Source organism: Salmo salar, chromosome ssa02 (assembly GCF_905237065.1).
Source record: "Salmo salar chromosome ssa02, Ssal_v3.1, whole genome shotgun sequence".
In the NCBI taxonomy this organism is placed as follows: Eukaryota; Metazoa; Chordata; class Actinopteri; order Salmoniformes; family Salmonidae; genus Salmo; species Salmo salar.
The window spans coordinates 65,627,719-65,650,280 of record NC_059443.1 but is presented as its reverse complement, the minus strand read 5'-3'; the positions used below and the strand labels follow the sequence as shown (position 1 = coordinate 65,650,280).

Below are 22,562 nucleotides of genomic sequence, written 5' to 3'. Positions count from 1 at the left end.
TTTAACAAGAGGGATAATGAGTTGAATTGATGCTATGATGGGTATCTTTGAGCCTATAGCCAAGTGATTTAAGTTGTGAAAGTGCTTGGCATGTATAGCGTGGTACGGTAGACACTGAATGGGTGTGGTTCATGGTAATGCAACTGCTGCGTAACGATATCAACCCCCTCCCGTCTGTCTGTCTGTCTGTCTGTCTGTCTGTCTGTCTGTCTCGGTCTGTCTGTCTCTGTCTGTCTGTCTGTCTGTCTGTGTCTCGGTCGGTCTGTCTGTCTGTGTCTCGGTCGGTCTGTCTGTCTGTGTCTCGGTCGGTCTGTCTGTCTGTGTCTCGGTCGGTCTGTCTGTCTGTGTCTCGGTCGGTCTGTCTGTCTGTCTGTCTCGGTCTGTCTGTCTGTCTGTCTCGGTCTGTCTGTCAGTCTCGGTCTGTCTGTCTCTCGGTCTGTCTGTCTCTCGGTCTGTCTGTCTGTCTCTCGGTCTGTCTGTCTGTCTCTCGGTCTGTCTGTCTCTCGGTCTGTCTGTCTCTCGGTCTGTCTGTCTCTCGGTCTGTCTGTCTGTCTCTCGGTCTGTCTGTCTGTCTCTCGGTCTGTCTGTCTCTTGGTCTGTCTGTCTCTTGGTCTGTCTGTCTCTCTGTATGTCTTTCTGTCTGTCTTGTCTCATGACTGTCTGGCTGGCTGGCTCTGTCTGTCTACCTCTCTCTACACCCTCACTTTTTATCTCTCTCTCGCTCTATCTCTCACATTCTCTCTCTGTCTACCCATCTCTCTCTACACCCTCCCTTCTTATCTCTCTCACTCTCTCTCTACACCCTCCTTTCTTAACTTTCTTTCTTTCTTTCTTTCTTTCTTTCTTTCTCTCTCTTTCTGTCTAGCCACCACACCACTCCTTTCTCTCTCTGTCTGCCCTCATCTACCTCCTGCCCTCTTCTCATTTTCTCCTTCTCTTTTCCAGTAACCTCACCAATGAGACATGGTCCACTCCAGAACCACATCCAGACACCATGGACCCCGTGAGACCCCTAGACCTACTGGTCCCAGAAGCAGTACTCACCTACTTCCTCCTCCTCCTATTGGTCTGGTTCCTGAACCACGAGTTCGAGGTCAGCTACCGTCTCCATTACCACGGCAACATAGAGGCCGACAAGCACCGCGTCAAGATCCAGAACATGCGGGACCAGGCCGACTGGTTGCTAGGCAACATCATCCCAATCCACGTCGCCGAGCAGCTCAAGGTGACCCAGTCGTACTCCAAAAATCACGACAACGCCGGGGTCATCTTTGCGAGTATTGTGAATTTTTCTGAATTCTACGAGGAAAGTTACGAAGGCGGGAAGGAGTGTTACCGAGTGCTCAATGAGCTCATCGGCGACTTCGATGAGTTGCTACGGAAACCGGACTTCGCCAACGTGGAGAAGATCAAAACGATCGGCGCCACGTACATGGCGGCGTCCGGGCTGAACCCTCAACAGTGCATTGACGACTCCCACCCCAACTCTAACCACCTGAGGGCGCTGTTCGACTTCGCCCTCGAGATGATGGGTGTTTTGGACGACTTCAATAAAAACATGCTAGGCTTTGGGTTTAAGCTCCGTATCGGGTTCAACCATGGTCCCCTGACGGCGGGGGTGATCGGCACTACCAAGTTGCTCTACGACATCTGGGGAGACACAGTGAATATTGCGAGTCGCATGGACTCTACAGGGGTGGAGTGTCGGGTACAGGTGAGTGAGGAGAGCCACTCGGCGCTCAGCGGAATGGGGTTAGAGTTCGACTACCGCGGTACAGTCAACGTCAAGGGCAAAGGTCAAATGAGGACCTTCCTGTATCCCAGGAGTGCTGAAAGAGGTGGGCAGCTATTGGCTGAGCCTTGGCTACAGCCACATCAATTAGTTGCTGTTTTGCCCCCGGTGAAACCTGTCCAATCACAGGCAGCCGTTGGACCCGTGGGGGAAGGGGACGCCGTTAATACGACCAAGTCTGATGCAGGTGCCAATGCGCCAGCTCCTCCTCCCTTATCCTCTTCTTACACTCCTCCCACCTCCTCCTCTTCCTCCACATTCACCCCCCAAGCCTCTTCCATAGGACCTCCTGGAGCTCCTTCAGGACTAGGGCCAGAGCCAGGCCCGGCCAAGCCCTGCGGGGTGAGGGCAGATCGGGCAGAGGGGTACAGGGACGCTCCTCCAACCCCACCAGGAATCCCCCAAACTGGGGCTGGCCACCCCCCTGCTACGGGCACGGACCCTCACCTCCTTACCCTGGACCTAGACCCGGAGCTAGTACCCTGTACCTTGGCACAGCCTGAGGAAGAGGATGAGGAGGAAGCGAATGAGCTGACAAAGCTCAATAAGGAGGATTTCATGTCACGCCTTTGATCCATCAAGTGCTGATCTAGGATCAGCTCCCCCTTATCCATATAATCCTATTCATTATGATTTTAAAGTCGAAACTGATCCTCGATCAGCACTCCTTTCTCTGAGCTGAGCTGAAGACAGAAGTAGCTACAGATACAGGTTTGTAGGGATGGGAGGAGTTTTTTCCCCCCTAACTTATCCATTAATCACCTTTCTGAACCAAAACAGATGTTTTTACATGATGAAATGTGACTGCAGACAGAGTGACCTTTGGACATTGACTTGTAGTCAAGCTATGATGGCTCATCACTTTTCTATAGGAAGGGGGAGGGCTGTGTTGAGCACAGTTATTGTGGCACAATATAATGGAGGGAGGAGGAGGATTAGAGAAAGGGTTTTTGCTTGTTGGTGTTGAGGTTTTATTTTTCTTATGCTTTGGTTGATATGTAGAGAAGTGCCTTCAGGACAAGAACCGTTAACGAACAAGAAATGAATATGGAACAAAAACACAAAAAAGGTTGGAACAATCTTTAGCATGACTTATTTTTTATATTTCAAACCTAGTCTACCGATGATGCTGTGGTTCTTTTACTACAAGTTGTTTTTTCAATGCAATTTATTTTGTTATTGTATCGTTATCGTTTGTGCCATATTCAGTTTTTCACTTGATCAGTTGTAGCCTATTCGCCTGACCGTAAAGGGAAATACATGACGTGCCAGACAGTGGTGGATCATGGGTAAGAAGCACGAAGTTATGGGTAGAATAAGGGAATGACAAAAAGCATTGTTATTGGTGTTTCTGCTTTGAAACGATGGCTTAGAGTGTTTGTGATGTGCTACATAGAACCAATACTAAAGGGGAAACCAACATAGGGATTTATCTTCACACTGACGCTTTTTTATGTCCAACTTTTCAGGAAGCACTTTTTTTTAAAGAAACTTCCGTACAGCTTCTTTAAGTGGTCTGTGGAACATAACTGTCGGAACCACAGGTCTCCTCACTTGGTCTCACACAACTTCTCCTAGACCTCTCTTCAATGGAAATGGCAAAATGGGATGGTAGCCTATACCAAGCAGTCTTGACAGTAAGAAAACTGAACAAATACGTTATAGCACTTTCAAGTAGCGATTATACTCTAACAAGTATACTGAAAAAGCACAAATCTAAAAATCGTTTAAGGGAATCATAGTGTAGGAAATTAAAGGGACTATTTGGTTATATCAAAATGGGAAAGCACTTAAAATCTTTAGGGATAAAATGTGTTAAAAGTATGACATTCGCCAAAAGGAACAGAATTCATTACAAACAGTTTATTAACACGTTATAACATGTATTAATGTGTATTGAAGTGAATACTCAAGTTTGTATGAAGTTCTATACATTGTGTTAGTTGCCACAGAAACAAATTATTTTGACCGACACCAGATTCAACCAATGGCTAATCACGGCTGCCTTTAGCTTTGTGGGACATGCTGGTTTGAGGGGTGGGACGTTTAATCTTTTATCCAATCACAGCCTCTGCATGAGGGAGGCTCTACTGTATTAATGTACTTAAAATGTGCCACTTTCATCAAGTTATTATTTGGGTGCAATGCAACCTATATTTTTCAACGTTTTCCTTTTCAAGTACATTTTTTGTAGTGCCTAAAAAAACTATTTTTTGTTGAGTTAGTATGATGATGATAGCAATGATGATGATGATTGTATGTTTTATGAAATGATGAATCGCCTTCAGCAGTTCCAACTGCAACTCCTGTTTTGAGAAAATTAACATCTTGCTCACTTGTTTTTTCTCTCTCTCTCTCTCTCTCTCTCTCTCTGACTGATTCTCTGTGAATTCTATGTGAAGGGTGGTGTGCCCAAGGTCTCTTCCGTGCTCCCTCGCTTTTCTCTTTTCTCTCACCTTGCCTTTTCCCCTCTTTTCTGCTCAAGCTTTTACTTCTGAAAGAAAGGGTCTATAGGGGATTCATCTGTAGCCCTGTCACTTTTGTGTCTTACATTTCAGACAGAAAGTAGTATGAAAATCTGTGTGTCGTGTGTGCGCGTGTGCTTTTTTCCCCAAGTCTATTTGACTAAGGAGAAAGAGTGAAAGTTGAAGTTGCCCCTTGGTGCTGATCAAGGGTCCGTTTTGTGTTTTAATTCCTAATGGTCGATGCTCGGACTTGGGTAGAGTAATCTATCCAAGTAATCTTTGGGGATACCTCTACTCTAATCTGCAGGGAGAACCAATAAGAGCTAGTTTAAGGGTCTTTAAGTGGGCTATCAGACAAATTAAAAACATATGATACAAATCAAAGCAGATGTCCAATAACTTTAAGGTGAGTGCCCATAAAAAGATCTAGAAATCGTATTAAATCGGAATTAAGTGCTATATGTTGTTCATATTATGCCAATGTACCCTTGCCAAAATTCTGAGTCTGTTTAACGTTTGGGACTTTTGTTTACCTACCACCAATATGTACTTCTAAAATGTCAGTGCCTTTTGCTAGACATCTTGTGTGGATGAAGTTTGGTGGCTTATTGTCAGCCTTCTTGATATTTTTATCCTCAAATGCCTTTCCACTTCCAATAACTTTGTAGCACATTCATAGATTCTATATATCTGACTATAGTTAATAATTCGACACACACCATTTTTATATTATGAATTAAAGTACTGTGGATCTTTGTATTAAATATTTGGATATATTTTTATTTATCACACTTGAAAAAAAAAGCCATACTTTATCTGTCACTTCCACAGAAGCAGATCGTATTTACCATCAATCGTGTATCTATTTGGTTTATGATTGCTTAAGTAAGTGTTTGTGCATTGAATCACACTTGTATTTATTTTGGTAGTTAGAGTGAAACGGAGTACAGTAGCGATTTGTGTTGACTTTGGAGTGAAAGGGCACAGTAACCAAGACTGGTATCTAAGGGACAATTTTTTTTAAAGGGAACTAGGCAGAACAGGGAGGAGGGATATGGGCATGCCACCCTCTTACTAAAACCTTCACCAATACTGAGAAATAAAAAAGGGAATATAAGTAAAAATGAAACTGTCTCAAACTCTGTGCTCTCTGGTAAAAGGGGAGGAATGGGAGGGAATGACTTTGACTTTGCTTGTTTGAGTCTGGCGTTTTCACCACTTTGCTCTGTGTGTGTGTCTTTGTTCTTGTGTGTGTGTGTGTGTGTGTGTGTGTGTGTGTGTGTGTGTGTGTGTGTGTGTGTGTGTGTGTGTGTGTTTTCATGGACATACTTATGTTTTTTTTGCTACCACTTCTCACCCATACACTCCCGCCATTGGTCATTGATTTCTTTCTTTGCCTCTCTTGACATTTCTAACCAACCTTAGGGTTTGTTTGTTTGTTAGCTTTCATGACATGGATTAAGCCTCCAGAAGTCTATTTTAATTGAGCCCAAGTAGTATAATTCTAAAGAATATATAATATATATGCCATTTAGCAGACACTTTTATACAAAATGACTTAGTCATGCGTGCATACATTTTACATATGGGTGGTCCTGGGAATCAAACACGCAATCCTGGCGTTACAAGCGCCATGCTCTACCGACCAGGCCATACAGGACCCAACTGAGCCATACAGGATAATTATGCTATACAATATCTAATACGAATTGGGAGACAAAAGCCAACAACGAACAAACTAATTATTCAGTAATTAACATAAGCTTAAACATCAAGAATGCATAGAACAGAGAGATTAAATATATATTGTTTGAACTGAACCAGTGTCTGAGCCTGTGTTTCTTTCTGCAGAAAAAGTCCTTTTACCAGGCCTTCACTATAGTAAATACAATTTTAATTGTTGAGAAAATATTGTTTTTTTTTCTTCTTTTTACTGTTTGGTTTGCAGATATACTAAATATGTGTGGGTGTGTTAGCACATTCAAACTATCATCACAAGCAAAAGAAAGTTGATAATTCACTCGCGATTAAATTGCACACTCACTTTCTTTCACTGCTATGGTAAATTAACTATAGTAAATGAGCTCCAATGTGTTATTTCCACACTGGGGAAAACAATATATATTGAAAAAAGCCAAAGTGTTTTAATTTGTTGATCTGAGATGTATGTTGTGTTTTTTTGCTCGTTTATATTTGCCTTTTTAAATCAGTCAGTGTGCTATTGTGTTTGTTTATTTGTTATTGTGCACATTAACCATAGCCAATGTATCATTTTTAAACACGATGAACATAATCTGTATACATTTGCACAAGGCACTCACTATGTATGTACATATGCAATATGTATTTGATGTCACAGTTATGATTTTGTTTCAACTTTTTGTACATGTGCCTGAGCCAGATTTGGACTTTTTGTGAAAATCGATGAACAGGAGAACACTTCAATATCAAACTGTTTTGTCGTCTGCCTGGCTGTCTGGGTGACTGTGTGAGTGATATATTACGTATGATCTTTCAAGGGCTTGTCAAAATAAGTATTTTAGATGCTGCAAGGGCAGCAATATTTCTACCATAATTATGACAACCAACAATCCCCTGCAACTAGCATAAGTACAATAGTAATATATTTTGTTCCTTGATTCAAGAGCCTGATGTTAATGTGGAGACCTATTAGGCTTATTAGACAGTCCAAAGTCCATCACACTGACATTTATTAAAAGAAGATGGACATTGGGGGGTTTGTTTGGGCGATAGGAGGAGGAAAGCAGCATTGTGTGCCAACATACACAGGAGAGATGAGGCCAGTGGGAAGGTAGGCCTGGCAGGTAAATCAAGAAAGAAAAGTACAGAAATTAAAGGATCCAAACTTTTGTTTATTTGTGTCATCTTCATTTTAGCCATATTTCATGTCAGAGAAGACTGATCAGATAGACTTCGGCCTAGCTACATTGATCCACACATTTTAGTGAAGAATGAAGAATTCACAAATGTTATTTATCATCTGCCTCCCTTTACAACAGCGATATTGACGTGAGGAATCAATAGCCTATTTATTACCAAGTTATTACGGTGAATACTAATTCTCACAAGGTCTCTTACCGCCCCGTAGCGGAATTTTAGGCGAATTTCGTGTGACGCACACCGAAGCTTTTTACCATAGGTTTACGTAGGGCGTGATTGCGCGACCCCTCCCCCTCTACAGTCTATCTATCTGGAAAAGAGAGAAAAAAACTTTTTGTACCGAAGGAATCAACAGCCGCCATCTTGTCGTGGCTCGGAATTAGGATTTCGGTAGATCACACATTTTTATTTAGAAATTGAGCATCCAAACCGAGGTTTGACGGCAAATTTCCCCTGAAAACGAAGTATTTTCACCTTTTCTGAAGAATTTTTTACGAAAAAACGGGAATTCGATCGGTCGTCGTCGGCAAGAATACCCCGTATATCTGATTTCCCCTTAAGTGCGGCGCTCGAGCCCTATCGCCGTTCGGAGCAGTATTGTTTACCGGGGATAACCGGAGAAGAGACAGCTTCTTACTGACAGTTTTGCAAAAATATATAATTTTTTTGCAGTTGTGCATTTTATGGAGCTTCAAACCATTTTTACATGAAGACATTTGACGTCATAAAAATGAGCTGTTTGAACATCTAAAATTAACGATTTATGGGACAGGAATACAATCCATGTTAATGTTTTTAGGTTTAATTTTAACGTACATTTTTCATGGGAATTTTTTTATTGGGGTTATTTAACGATAATGTGGGTGTTGGTTGTTGGATTATCATGGGTTGAATGGCGGTGGCGAAGCGGGGCGCTGTTGCATCTTTTTTGAAATTTTCACCCTCACTGCTAGAAAATTAGCCAGTTAGCCAACGTTAGCGAGCAAACCGCTTGCTAACGTGCTAACTAGAGAAAGGTGGAGGTTGTCAGAACAACCTTTTCTGTCCCAGGAATTTCCTTTTTTCAAATAATTAAATAAGAAATCCATTAAAGATCACAATGGCTGAAAACCTGCTCGACGTCGGACCTCCCAACTCAAAGAGACCGAAGCTGAATTCACCTGCGCTGTCAGCGTCAGATGGACCAGGTAAGGAAGGCCCACAAACCAACTTAACCTGCTAGCTAACGTTACCTAGCTACGTTAGTCAGTAAAATGTTATTTGTTTTGTATGACTTGTTCTGTGTGTCCAGATATTTAGCTAGCTAACGTTAACTAGTTATTCATTCAACTGACGTTTGTCATTCAAACAGCTGTACAAAGCAGTTAGCAAACCTTAGTTAGCTAGCTTGGCCGCTAACACAACTTTGTTGCCAACGTTACGCGTCCATCCCAGTCATTTCTGACATGTTGGAAAACAGGGCTAGCTATTTTAGTTTTTATAAAGGCTATTGTTAACTAAAGCAACACTTAACTAGCTAATGCTTAGATGTCCAGCTAGAGACATGTCTAGCAATTGCTTGATCTGCTACATCAACATGGCTACCCTTCAGCGCAAAGTAGCAACATACTTGTCGAAATGTCATTGGTGACAGCCTAAATCAGGGGTGGGCAATTCCAGTCCTCGGGGGCCAGGACTGACTAACACAACTGACTCCAATAATCAACTAATCATGGTCTTCAGTTTAGAATAGCTGATTAAACTAATTGTATGTTTCCAAGGGATGGGGGGAGAAGTAACAACACTCCGGCCCCGTGGACGGGAGTTGCCCATCCCTGGCCTAAATCATGTCAGATACTCTGTTGAAAACTAACCGGTATACCCCTATCAAAATGGAACGACGTTATTACAGGGATTGGGGGCTCTGCTGGGGGCTAAATTATGTTCATGTTTACATTTACCTTCGTCAAACATCTTGATAGCAGGCCTTTATCTGCAGAAACAGTTTAGGCACAGTCTTGCACCCTGCTGCACACCTAACTGGCTCCGAGTAGGCCAACTGATGCCATGGTCAGATTCAAGTAATTTAACCATAGGCCTATCATGTCCCACTCCCATACTGTCGTGCATTTGATGCGGTGTTATGTCCCAATACCTTGACAGTTGTCAGTTTTCATTGCTATATCATGTTCCATATCTGTTCATATGGGTTTCCCACTGCTGATAAAATACACCTATAGGGCCTACCTCTTTCAACTGTTCTAGATAAAAAGTTACTGAACCAGAATGTTAGGATTGTAGGTGTGAATGCACCATGCCTCTTTCACTATATTGGCTACAGAGACAATAACCAATGCAACACATTACATTTACATTTTAGTCATTTAGCAGACGCTCTTATCCAGAGCGACTTACAGCAGTGAATGCATACATTTAATTTAATTTAAAAAAATTATAATTTGTACTGGCCCCCCGTGGGAATCAAACCCACAACCCTGGCGTTGCATACACCATGCTCTACCAACTGAGCCACAGGGAAAACATCTATGGTGATGACCATGTTATTCACACACAATCCATTGCAAAATCCCCTAACGCATCCATCCCCTGCTATATTATTATCGACCCCAAGTGTTCAATCTCCAATTGCCATTTTAGCCAAGCAGAGCCTGGAAGCGTGGGAACACTAGGGGCTGTTAGCAGTAAATTACCCCAGACAAGGTGTGCGTTTTCCCCCTTAGTGTCTGCGGTCATGCCTGGAGAGCCCCGTAGGAGCATCCCCTGCCCAGAGGCCCAGTTTGGGTTGCACATCACTCCCTTGGTGGGGGGGTGGGGGTACGCCTTTCATTGAAGTCACAGAGTGCAAACACGTGCCCCTCGCCCCCTATTCAGGCCATCTGTCACCCCAGCAGGGTCCCATTGCCCCCTCCCCCTTCAATTCCCCCCATCACCAATACTTTAGTCAGTGGGTGTGTGCCGTACTAGTGCACACATTGCCCACGTCTTGATGTAGCCAGCTCTAGGCTTAGCTACTTGTGCGCTCAGCAGCTACTCAAGGCAGACCGTTGTAGTAAGTTGTGTGTTGAACAGCACCATAGCGTAAAGGTAGTTGGAGAGAAGGAGGTTGGTTCGTTGTTTGCTGGCTATTTACTGGCTTGGTTTATATCTCGTCTGTCATTCTCTAGAGTTTTTAGTGAAGAGGCATAGCTCTGCTCATTCAGATGAACTCATTCAGAAATTACTATCCCAAAGTCCAAATTTAATTTAAAAAAACAAGCTAATTCGTATCCGTTTGAGTCTAATTGTACAATCAGCGATTAGTAATGACAATTCATATTAAATGGGGGGAATCTAAACATCTACATATTGCAATGTTATTTTTGGATGATATTTTATCGATATTTGATTCCAAGTGTCAGTTTGTAAAATAGAGAAATATATTTTGCTCCTGTAGGTAGCATTAGCTAGCGCTAGTCGGCTGGACCTGCGCCTATACGCCTGTATTTTTCATCCTATAGCTTGTCCTCAACCTTTTTAAATAGTGAGCCAACATGTTTTCAGCACACTTGACTTATCACAACCTCGTTTTCTCATGCGGTCTAATGTCTCTCTGCAGCAAACATGCAGTACACTCAGTGTACAAAACATTAGGAACACCTTCCTAATGAGTTGCATCCTCTTTTGCCCTCAGCACAGCCTCAATTTGTCGGGGCATGGACTCTTCAAGGTGTCAAAAGTGTTCCACAGGGATGCTCGCCCATGTTGGCTCCAATGCTTCCCACAGTTGTCAAGTTGGCAGGATGTCCTTTGGGTGGTGGACCATTCTTGATACACACAGGAAACTGTTGAGCTTGAGAAACCCAGCAACGTTGCAGTTCTTGACACTCAAACTGGTGTGCCTGGTACCTACAGGCACTTAACCCTTGTGTGGTGTTCATGTTTTTGTTATTCACCCAATGTTCCCTAGGCTGATGGACGCATAATATTATTGGGTTTTTAAAACAATACAGCCATAACAATTTACGTAAAAATACTTAATGTTGACTGACCTCTGCTAGGTCACATTTATCAATAAAACTGCTGTTTTCTAAGGATAAAATGTGATTTTTGTAAACAAATCTATTATAATCAAGACATGGGTGGAATAAATCATGTTTGTCTTGGAACAAATATAAATGAAACAAGGTTTTCATCACTTGATGTTTATGGCTTTGAACTCAACAAATTGTAAGGACAAATTTTACATACAGTATTTTATGGAAATGGTAAATGAGCCTCATTGAACACAAATTAAGGCTAGTCTACACACCACATGAGAGACAGAGTTTTACTGTGTGTTTTGTAAATGTATTTCTTGCACTTGATGCATGTGTACTGTCTTCCTGTCTTTCTTGGGTCCACACACATTGCAGAGCTTCTTCTTGTTGTTACTGGCTGCAATCTAGAATGATGGAAACTCTTAGTTCAGGAATTTTACTAACATCTCACTCGCATATATAGTTAAAGCAGGCCAAGGTAGGAGAGTCAGACACACACACCACTCACACTTCCGGTATTGGAGTTGTTGGTTCGGTGGGTCGGGAGGATGGGGCACCAGCATCCATGAATCCTACTCACAATGGCTGCAGAAGCTGGGTTCCTTGGGATATGTTGCCTCTGGATTTGAGGTCTTACCAATGTCTTGCCCAGCTCTTCAAGAAAGAGCTTTCTCCTCTGGAGCTTCCCTCTGTTCCAATCTGGGTTCAATGCCATCTAGATGACAAACGTTTTGTAGATTAGAGGTCGACCGATTAATCGTAATGGCCAATTAACTAGGGCTGATTTCAAGTTTTCATAACAATCGGTAATCGGTATTTTTGGCCACCGATTTGCCATATATATATTTATTTATTTATTTATTTATTTATTTTTACACCTTTATTTAACTAGGCAAGTCAGATTTAAGAACACATTCTTATTTTCAATGACGGCCTAGGAACGGGGGTTAACTGCCTTGTTCAGGGGGGATTCGTTTTTGCAACCTTCCGGTTACTAGTCCAACGCTCTAACCACCTGCCTTACATTGCACTCCATGAGGAAACTGCATGGCAGGCTGACTACCTGTTACGTGAGGGCAGCAAGAAGCCAAGGTAAGTTGCTAGCTAGCATATCTTATAAAAATTTAAAAAAAAATCTTAACATAATCACTAGTTAACTACACATGGTTGATGATATTACTAGTTTATCTAACGTGTCCTGCGTTGCATATAATCGATGCGGTGCCTGTTAATTTCTCATTGAATCACAGCCTACTTTGACAAATGGGTGTTGATTTAACAAGCGCATTTACGAACAAAAGCACTGTCGTTGCACCAATGTACCTAACCATAAACATCAATGCCTTGCTTTAAAATCAATACACAAGTATATACACTGCTCAAAAAAATAAAGGGAACACTTAAACAACACAATGTAACTCCAAGTCAATCACACTTCTGTGAAATCAAACTGTCCACTTAGGAAGCAACACTGATTGACAATAAATGTCACATGCTGTTGTGCAAATGGAATAGACAACAGGTGGAAATTATAGGCAATTAGCAAGACACCCCCAATAAAGGAGTGGTTCTGCAGGTGGGGACCACAGACCACTTCTCAGTTCCTATGCTTCCTGGCTGATGTTTTGGTCACTTGAATGCTGGCGGTGCTTTCACTCTAGTGGTAGCATGAGACGGAGTCTACAACCCACACAAGTGGCTCAGGTAGTGCAGCTCATCCAGGATGGCACATCAATGCGAGCTGTGACAAGAAGGTTTGCTGTGTCTGTCAGCGTAGTGTCCAGAGCATGGAGGCGCTACCAGGAGACAGGCCAGTACATCAGGAGACGTGGAGGAGGGCAACAACCCAGCAGCAGGACCGCTACCTCCGCCTTTGTGCAAGGAGGAGCACTGCCAGAGCCCTGCAAAATGACCTCCAGCAGGCCACAAATGTGCATGTGTCTGCTCAAACGGTCAGAAACAGACTCCATGAGGGCCCCGACGTCCACAGGTGGGGGTTGTGCTTACAGCCCAACACCGTGCAGGACGTTTGGCATTTGCCAGAGAACACCAAGATTGGCAAATTCGCTACTGGCGCCCTGTGCTCTTCACAGATGAAAGCAGGTTCACACTGAGCACATGTAACAGACGTGACAGAGTCTGGAGACCCCGTGGAGAACGTTCTGCTGCCTGCAACATCCTCCAGCATGACCGGTTTGGCGTTGGGTCAGTCGTGGGGTGGCATTTCTTGGGGGGCCGCACAGCCCTCCATGTGCTCGCCAGAGGTAGCCTGACTGCCATTATGGACTGAGATGAGATCCTCAGACCCCTTGTGAGACCATATGCTGGTGCGGTTGGCCCTGGGTTCCTCCTAATGCAAGACAATGCTAGACCTCATGTGGCTGGAGTGTGTCAGCAGTTCCTGCAAGAGGAAGGCATTGATGCTATGGACTGGCCCGCCCGTTCCCCAGACCTGAATCCAATTGGGCACATCTGGGACATCATGTCTCGCTCCATCCACCAACGCCACGTTGCACCACAGACTGTCCAGGAGTTGGCGGATGCTTTAGTCCAGGTCTGGGAGGAGATCCCTCAGGAGACCATCCGCCACCTCATCAGGAGCATGCCCAGGTGTTGTAGGGAGGTCATACAGGCACGTGGAGGCCACACATACTACTGAGCCTCATTTTGACTTGTTTTAAGGACATTACATCAAAGTTGGATCAGCCTGTAGTGTGGTTTTCCACTTGAATTTTGTGTGACTCCAAATCCAGACCTCCATGGGTTGATAAATTGGATTTCCATGGATTATTTTTGTGTGATTTTGTTGTCAGCACATTCAACTATGTAAAGAGAAAAGTATTTAATAAGATTATTTCATTCATTCAGATCTAGGATGTGTTATTTTAGTGTTCCCTTTATTTTTTGGAGCAGTGTATTTTTAAACCTGCATATTTAGTTAATATTGCCTGCTAACATGAAATTGTGTCACTTATCTTGCGTTCATTGCGCGCAGTCAGGGTATATGCAACAGTTTGGGCCGCCTGGCTCGTTGCGAACTAATTTGCCAGAATGTTACGTAATTATGACATAACATTGAAGGTTGTGCAATGTAACAGGAATATTTAGACTTAGGGATGCCACCCGTTAGATAAAATACGGAACGGTTCCGTATTTCACTGAAAGAAAAAAACGTTTTGTTTTCGAGATGATAGTTTCCGGATTCGACCATATTAATGACCTAAGGCTCATATTTCTGTGTGTTTATTATATTATAATTAAGTCTATGATTTGATAGAGCAGTCTGACTGAACGGTGGTAGGCAGCAGCAGGCTCGTAAGCATTCATTCAAACAGCACTTCCGTGCGTTTTGCCAGCAGCTCTTCGCTGTGCTTCAAGCATTGCGCTGTTTATGACTTCAAGCCGGGTGGGTATAATTTGTGGAACGTTCCAACAGGAATCTATTCCAAAAACTTCGTAAATAACAAGATTGCCAAAAAACAACGCATACACAGTTGTATAGCGGCAGAATAAGATACCGAGTAGGGAGTGGTCTATTTCATTGCGTTTTTCACTCATTACGTTTATTCCGAAAAATGTCTGTCCTCACTCTGGTTGCCTATGGACAAACATGAAGAATAAGCTACGTGGTGAGTTGATGCGTATTCGGCAGCTAGTTAGCTAGGTTTGTATGCGTTGCTACTTTGTATACGTTGTTGGTTGGCAACCTTTTACTTTACGTTTTTTGGAACAGATTCCTGTTGGAATGTTTCACAAATTATACCCACCCCTTCAAGCCTATCAACTCCCAAGATTAGGCTGGTGTAACCGATGTGAAATGGCTAGCTAGTTAACGGGGTGTGCGCTAATAGCGTTTCAAACGTCACTCGCTCTGAGACTTGGAGAAGTTGTTCCCCTTGCTCTGCATGGGTAACGCTGCTTCGAGGGTGGCTGTTGTCGATGTGTTCCTGGTTCGAGCCCAGGTAGGAGCGAGGAGAGGGATGGAAGCTATACTGTTGCAATACTAAAGTGCCTATAAGAACATCCAATAGTCAAATGGTATATGAAATACAAATTGTATAGAGGGAGAGTCCTATATCCTATAATAACTACAACCTAAAACATTTTACGTGTGAATATTGAAGACTCATGTTAAAAGGAACAACCAGCTTTCATATGTTCTCATGTTCTGAGCAAGAAACTTAAACGTTAGCTTTTTTACATGGCACATATTGCGCCTTTACTTTCTTCTCCAACACTTTGTTTTTGCATTATTTAAACCAAATTGAACGTTTCATTATTTATTTGAGACTAAATTGATTTTATTGATGTAATATATTAAGTTAAAATAAGTGTTGATTCAGTATTGTTGTAATTGTCAGTGTTACAAATATGTATATATTTATATAGTTTTTTTATTTATTAAATCGGCCGATTAATCGGTATCGGGTTTTTGGTCCACCAATAATCGGTATCGGCATTGAAAAATCATAATAGGTCGACCTCTACTCCGTATACACTTGCACGTTTCACGCATATGATGCAGCATCACAGGCAGCCCAGATCTTGATTCCATATTTTGCAGGTTTAGATGGTATGTACTGCCTGAAGGGGCAGCGGCCCCTAAATGGCATAAGCTGCTCATCAACTGTAATGTCTGGCCCAGGGTTGTAAAACAGGGGAAGGCAGTCCACCCACGCTGACCTAATTGCACCTAGCTTGTCTCTGCCGCCGAGCTGGTCTGGTGTCTCGGTTATCGAAGCAGATAGTCCAGGAATTTTGTATGAAGTTTTCCAGAGACATTGTTGCGCAGAAAAAATCTCTGCCTGTTTCTGCATCCCAAAGGGATTTTGTGGATTCCCCATTGGATCTGAACACCAGCAAGGATAAGAACCCCAAAGTACTTTTTTTTTTTTTTACAATGTATTGAAATAATGTATTGTAATAACATTGTGCAGGTTCCCGCAAGACATTGTGTAGTTCCACACACTACAAAGGGTAAAGAGTGCTAGAAAACGTTGAGACAGGCCGGTATACAGACAGGTTAGGTTCTTGATTCTATGTTGAAACAGCAGGCCCAGCGAGGAGGAAGACAGAGTGAAGGCACACAGCAAACCTTTTTCTTCAAATTTTTACTTGTTTTCACCAACACACACACTTTACCACACTTTTATTTCCATCAGGTCCAGTGGACCCGAACACCACATATGTAATATAAATGTGTAGGGGGTGTGTTATTTTAGATATATTCTTCACAGAAAATAAGCCAAGGCCAATGAGTCTCAGGTTGAACAAATTATTAATTGTATCATTTTTCTTTTAGTAAACATTGAAAATGGGTCCCACAGACCCGAACACCACACAAGGGTTAAATATGTTGTCTTGCCCATTCACCCTCTGAATGGCACACATACACAATCCATGTCTCGAGGCTTAACAATCCTTCTTTAACGTGTCTCCTCCCCTTCATCTACACTGATTTCAAGTGGATTTAACAAGTGACATCAATAATGGATCATAGCTTTCACCTGGTCAGTCTGTCATGGAAAGAGCAGGTGTTCCTAATAGGGATGCACCGGGGTTACATTTTTGGCCGATATCCAATATTTTCCGTGCCAAAAAACCTGATACCAATATTTAACATTTTAGCGGCCTTTTAAGCATTCTTGTACAGTTATATAGTTGAAACACAAGTTATTTTGTTGGCATTTGCGTATGTCCACGTGTAGCGCAGTATTTTTCGTGGCGTCATTACGTCATCTACCTACATTATATAGGTATGCATGTCAGCGTTGACATCAGTTTTGCACATCGGTGTTAATCTAGACATCGGGCTGATGCCGATGTTGGCATTTTTAGCTAATATTACGATATGTTCACCGACTATATCGTGCATCCCTAGTTCCTAATGTTTTCTATAGTCAGTGAGCAATATATTTGGAACATTAAATCGTATTAAAATCACCGTATCTAATTGCAAGACATAGAATCCTGAAAATCGCAATACATATCATATCGGCACTTAAGTATTGTGATATCGTATCATGAGGTTCCTGGCAAGTATTATGACTCTACTTGCCCCAGTATCTGTGCGTTAGAGATTTAGATGAGTATGACGCGTTTCCCTTTAATGACAGCTCTGTCAAAATACTTTTGTTACTCACAAACATTTGAGTTTCAATTATCAACTATCTTAATTTAATCCCGTTACAGCTGGTAGCTATGTACTTCCAAAAAAAGGTCTATATAAAAATTCACAAGCTACCGAAAAATGTATCCAATGTATCGAGATGTTTTAGACTTCCCACCTGTAGGTGGCCTTAATGAAAGTGCCGAATCGGATTTTATTCAGTTGCTTGTAAATTTATATTTAGACTTTTTGGAAGTACATGGCGTAATGGGAGTCAATGAAGATGGTTGCTCATCCATATTTGGTGAGTAACAAACTTATTTTGACATAATGCTTGCAGAGCTGTCTAATGGGAGTTTGAATCTGAGACGCATCATACTCATCGTCAAAATCTCTAACGCGCAGATACCGGAGCAGACTCTATGACTAGCAGGATATTCCACTGCTTTAACGAGAGGAGCCCTCCGTCAGCACGCTCCCTGCTCTCCAAATGGCGCGTTTAGGGCCCACCCGTCACACACACTCATGACTCACTTAGTAATGGAACCTCTGAGGAGGGGACAAATGGGTTGCCACCCACCCACCCCCCCCAGGAAAGCACTTATGGCAGCGTCTTTTTGCGCCGGCTGAGCCTGGCCCATATTACAGCCTAATTGGCAGTTTTAAATGCCAGTCTGCAATCACTTCACACGTTTTAAGCCGTATATTTAAGCCTCACCGTTTCCTCTCATTATATACCAATCTGTCCCCGTTAGCAGATATTGCAATTTTTGCGTCTCCCACTCACATCTGTCAGTTCTCAACTTGAAAAGAGAGAGAGTGGGATGAATGAAAGACGGACAGGGAAAAAGATGCCGTGTTAAAGTGGACATGGATGGCGTGATGAGGCGTAAGAAACTATCGTTAAAGAAAATTTGAACAGCTCTTGCATCGCGTACTATCTGATAAGACAGTTGTCTTCCAGGGCTCCCGACTGAACATTTATTTGCATTTTGCAACCCTTTAACTTGTCGCAAGTGTCACGGCTCCTCCTCTGCAGTGCAGGGACGGTTCCTCCTGCAGGCAGAGGAGGGTCGTTAGTGATTGGAGCTGGTGTGATTGGAGCCACCTGGGCTCAGGGTATTTAACAAACTGCTCCACTAACCTCTCTCTCGCTTGGCTTGCTCTCTCTCTCCCAGCTCCTCCAGGTATGATCCTGTTTTGTTTGTTCCTTTGTTGGTTTATTTAGTTTCCACTCAGTCATGTTTACACACACATATTCACGCATCCATGCACCCTACATACACCCTACATTATGACATTTCCACACCTCATTCCTTTTTCTTTGTTTAGAATTAATAGTTTTGTTTTATAATAAAGAACTTTTTGAATTGGCCTATACCGGTTGTTGATGTCCTCTCATTTTTGCCACAGGCTATGAGCCGGCCTGTGACACAAGTAACATTTTTAGTTGGTCACATTACACGCTCACCTCAGTCCAAACGTCCTATTTTTACAGGCTATTATTGCCTGTGGCTCAGTTGGTAGAGCATGGTGTTTGCAACGCCAGCATGGTGTGTACAACGCCAGGGTTTGTGGGTTCGATTCCCACAAAAATTAATATAAAATGCATGAAATGAAATGTATGCATTCACTACTGTAAGTCGCTCTGCATAAGAGCGTCTGCTAAATGACTAAAATGTAAATGAACCAGTAATTTGCATTATCCTCACAATTCCTGTAGTAAAAGTATCTTCCCTGTTTCGCTGAGGCCTGCTGGCAAGCCACTCACTCCCTCCCTCTCCCCCGCGCTCTGGAATAAAAAAAATGTGTTCTGATTTTAGGCTGTAACATTTTAAAATGCAATTGCGGGAAAAACACAGCTTTGGAAGCAGTTACTGACCCTGTTGAGGAGACTCTCATATTTTTGTAGGGATCCTTTTTTTCTCTCAACAATTAATATGAAATGGCTCTATAGCAACTACTTTAGAACCAAGATATTTGATATGGCTTTGATACAGAGCACAGAATTGATGACAAATGGAGCTGGGTGATATGGACAAAAATCCATCTCGCAATAAATTGCCTGTTTTTTGCGATAATGATAAATCAGCAATTTTAATAAACTTTTTTAGGGAGGTGCTACAGCAGGGCGACATGGACAAAACATAATATTGCGATTTTAAATGTAACTATTTTGCTCGAAAACAACAAATTCAACATTAAACTTTCAATGTGCAGTTACTTTACATTAGCGCCATGGTTCTAGACAATTTTTGTTCCAGTGCCAAGACAACTGAGATGGTAGCCTATCAACAACTAAGCTATTTCATCTAACATATCCAAGAAATGCATGATTTGATATTTCAGTGTGCAACCTGTCAAAATAGGATCCTGAATTATTAGATTTATTTTTGACTCTTCAGAGTTTGCCAACATCTTTGTGCATATTGGCCTATATAGGCTATATTATTCAACACCTGAGGAAGTGTGAATTTAAAACACAATGTCCTACAAAAACTTTCCAGTGCTAGGCCTAGGCTTCTTGATGTCGGTCTATTTACCGCAAATGGCGCACTACAGCCTACTCCGGTTCAGAAGTGGTGCCACGAACTCGATATTAAGAGGTGAGACACGCATGATATACTCACAGAAAGCTGTGACTAGAACAACAGTAGTTGCTTTAAAAACTTTTTCCCACAATAGTATTTTGAGCAATGGTCATTTGCTTGTGCTTCTCAGAATGCATCTCTCCCTCCTCCGTGTCAGTGGGGGGAGGGAGGGAGAGTCAGCAGCCAACAGCAAAACGGAACAGGCAGATATTTCATAGCAGGAATCAACACAATGCGTATATTACTGTTCTTAAACCATTGGTCAATCTACAGGAACGTTGTGTAGCAAAATCACCGGAAATTACCGACTTAAGCAAAATGCTTCAGTAAAAGAATGTCAGTGTCAGTAATTTTCTGTTTATTGTCTCAGCTCTAATAGAAAATACCCAAAATTCTCACCCCAAGCAAATAAGCCTTGTTCATCCATCAAGTTGAAGTCCCCTCTGAATACCTGAAAAGCACTTTTCATTTGGGTGAATGGTTTTGGAGAAGGAAGGGTGGTTCCTGAATAGCCTAGTTTTGCTAGTCTCCAAGTTTTGACATCTGGTTTAGTTGGGTCATTAGCCCCTTTGTGTTGAAATGGACACTCTTCTTGCTCTATTTCGTGCTCTTGCAATCTACTCCAGCCAGGAAATATAAAGTCAGCACAGATCCCATCGCCAGCTCCCTGCTGCTCAAAGGATGGCAGAGATACACACGCATGTGTGTATCTGAGGGGACAGAAAGTAGTCTGTGTGTGTGTAAGAGGGAGATGGAGTGTGTGTGTGTGCTCTGCTCATGCAGGCTGTGAAAATAAGCCATGCTTGACTTGGTGATTGACTGACCAGGACATTGTGTGTGTGTGAAGGCGCCTGGCTCTGACAGAAAACTGTGCCACTCACTGCTGGCCTCAGCCACTAAGCGAGTGAAGAACCTAGAGGGAGAAGTAGTGGTGAGAGCAAGTGAAAGAAGGAAGAGTTGGAGGGAGAGAACTAGAGGGAAAGACGGTGAGTAGAAAAGGAGGGAGCGATATTGAGGAAGTGGTAGAGCCAGGGCTACAGTTGAAGTCGGATGTTTACATACACTTAGGTTGGAGTCATTAAAACTAGTTTTTCAACCACTCCACAAATTTCTTGTTAACAAAATATAGTTTTGACAAGTTGGTTAGGACATCTACTTTGTGCATGACACAAGTAATCTTTCCAACAATTGTTTAGACAGTCAATTATAAGTGAAATAATCTATCACAATTCCAGTGGGTCAGAAGTTTACATATACACTAAGTTGACAGTGCCTTTAAACAGCTTGGAAAATTACAGAAAATGATGTAATGGCTTTAGGTGGTTCTGATAGGCTAATTGACATCATTTGAGTCAATTGGATGTGTACCTGTGGATGTATTTCAAGGCCTACCTTCAAACTCAGTGCCTCTTTGCTTAACATCATGGGAAAATCAAAAGAAATCAGCCAAGACCTCAGAAAAAGATTGTAGCCCTCCACAAGTCTGGTTCATCCTTGGGGGTGATTTCCAGACGTCTGAAGGTACCACGTTCATCTGTACAAACAACTGTACGCAAGTATAAACACCATGGGACCACGCAGCCATCATACCTCTCAGGAAGGAGACGTGTTCTGTCTCTTAGAGATAAACGTACTTTGGTGCAGAAAGTGCAAATCAACCCCAGAACAACAGCAAAGGACCTTGTGAAGATGCTGGAGGAAACGGGTACAAAAGTATTTATATCCACAGTAAAACAAGTCCTATATCGACATAAGCTGCTCAGCAAGGAAGAAGCCACTTCTCCAAAACCGCCACAAAAAAGCCAAAATGTTTATTCTAAATATTAGGTAGCTGGCAAGCATTTATGATGCCAGCGAAACACATTCGTCACGCTCTAGGAAAGTATTCCCTCCAACGTTATAAGGACAAGGTAACTCTCGGCCCCAAAACACAAGTTTTCTGCAGACTTGTTGGAGGAGTGCCGATGACGTCGCCCAATGTATGCGCTTTCGGTAGCCTGATTTGCATCGACTGAGAAATCTGCACACAGTGCATCCCTGACCACATCCTGAATGGGTCAGCTAGATCAGACCACAAAGCGACTTTTGTGCGTCTAGACCCGTCTTCTCAATGCGATCTACGTATTCTGATAAAGTCACATAAGTGTGAAGTGTAGACACGACCAAAGTCCCAGAATTGTACTTGATCCAGACAGATAAACTCAGCTACTGCTCTGTTCAATATTTGGGCTTCTTTTGAGTTGAGTTAACCTCTATGGGCTACCTACTCAACAGCCAGTTGAATCCTGTGGCGTGTTATTCAAATACCTTAGAAATGCTATTACTTCAATTTTTTAAAAATATGACTATTTTACACCATTTTAAAGACAAGACTCTCGTTAATCTAACCACACTGTCCGATTTCAAAAAGGCTTTACAACGAAAGCAAAACATTAGATTATGTCAGTAGAGTACCCAGCCAGAAATAATCAGACACCCATTTTTCAAGCTAGCATATAATGTCACATAAACCCAAACCACAGCTAAATGTAGCACTAACCTTTGATGAGCTTCATCAGATGACAACCCTAGGACATTATGTTATACAATACATGCATGTTTTGTTCAATCAAGTTAATATTTATATCAAAAACCAGCTTTTTACATTAGCATGTGACTAGCATTCCCACCGAACACTGCCGGTGAATT

At 42.4% G+C, this 22,562-nt stretch overlaps 2 protein-coding genes across 5 annotated transcripts in view; both read left to right on the top strand.

The window, feature by feature from the left end:
* LOC106590466 (adenylate cyclase type 9) overlaps positions 1-7,133 on the top strand; it is a 108,138-nt gene extending 101,005 nt beyond the window's left edge. The window contains exon 8 of the mRNA XM_045708103.1: positions 946-7,133. Coding sequence (XP_045564059.1) covers positions 946-2,365 — 1,420 coding nt within the window. The 3' untranslated portion in view covers positions 2,366-7,133. The remainder of the gene's footprint in view (positions 1-945) is intronic.
* Positions 7,134-7,483: 350 nt separating this feature from the next.
* The window catches only part of LOC106590442 (CREB-binding protein-like), a 72,527-nt gene continuing 57,448 nt past the window's right edge, over positions 7,484-22,562 (top strand). For all 4 annotated transcript variants that reach the window (XM_014181510.2, XM_014181517.2, XM_014181503.2 and 1 more), the window contains exon 1: positions 7,484-8,345. In XM_014181510.2, coding sequence (XP_014036985.2) covers positions 8,258-8,345 — 88 coding nt within the window. In that variant the 5' untranslated portion in view covers positions 7,484-8,257. The remainder of the gene's footprint in view (positions 8,346-22,562) is intronic.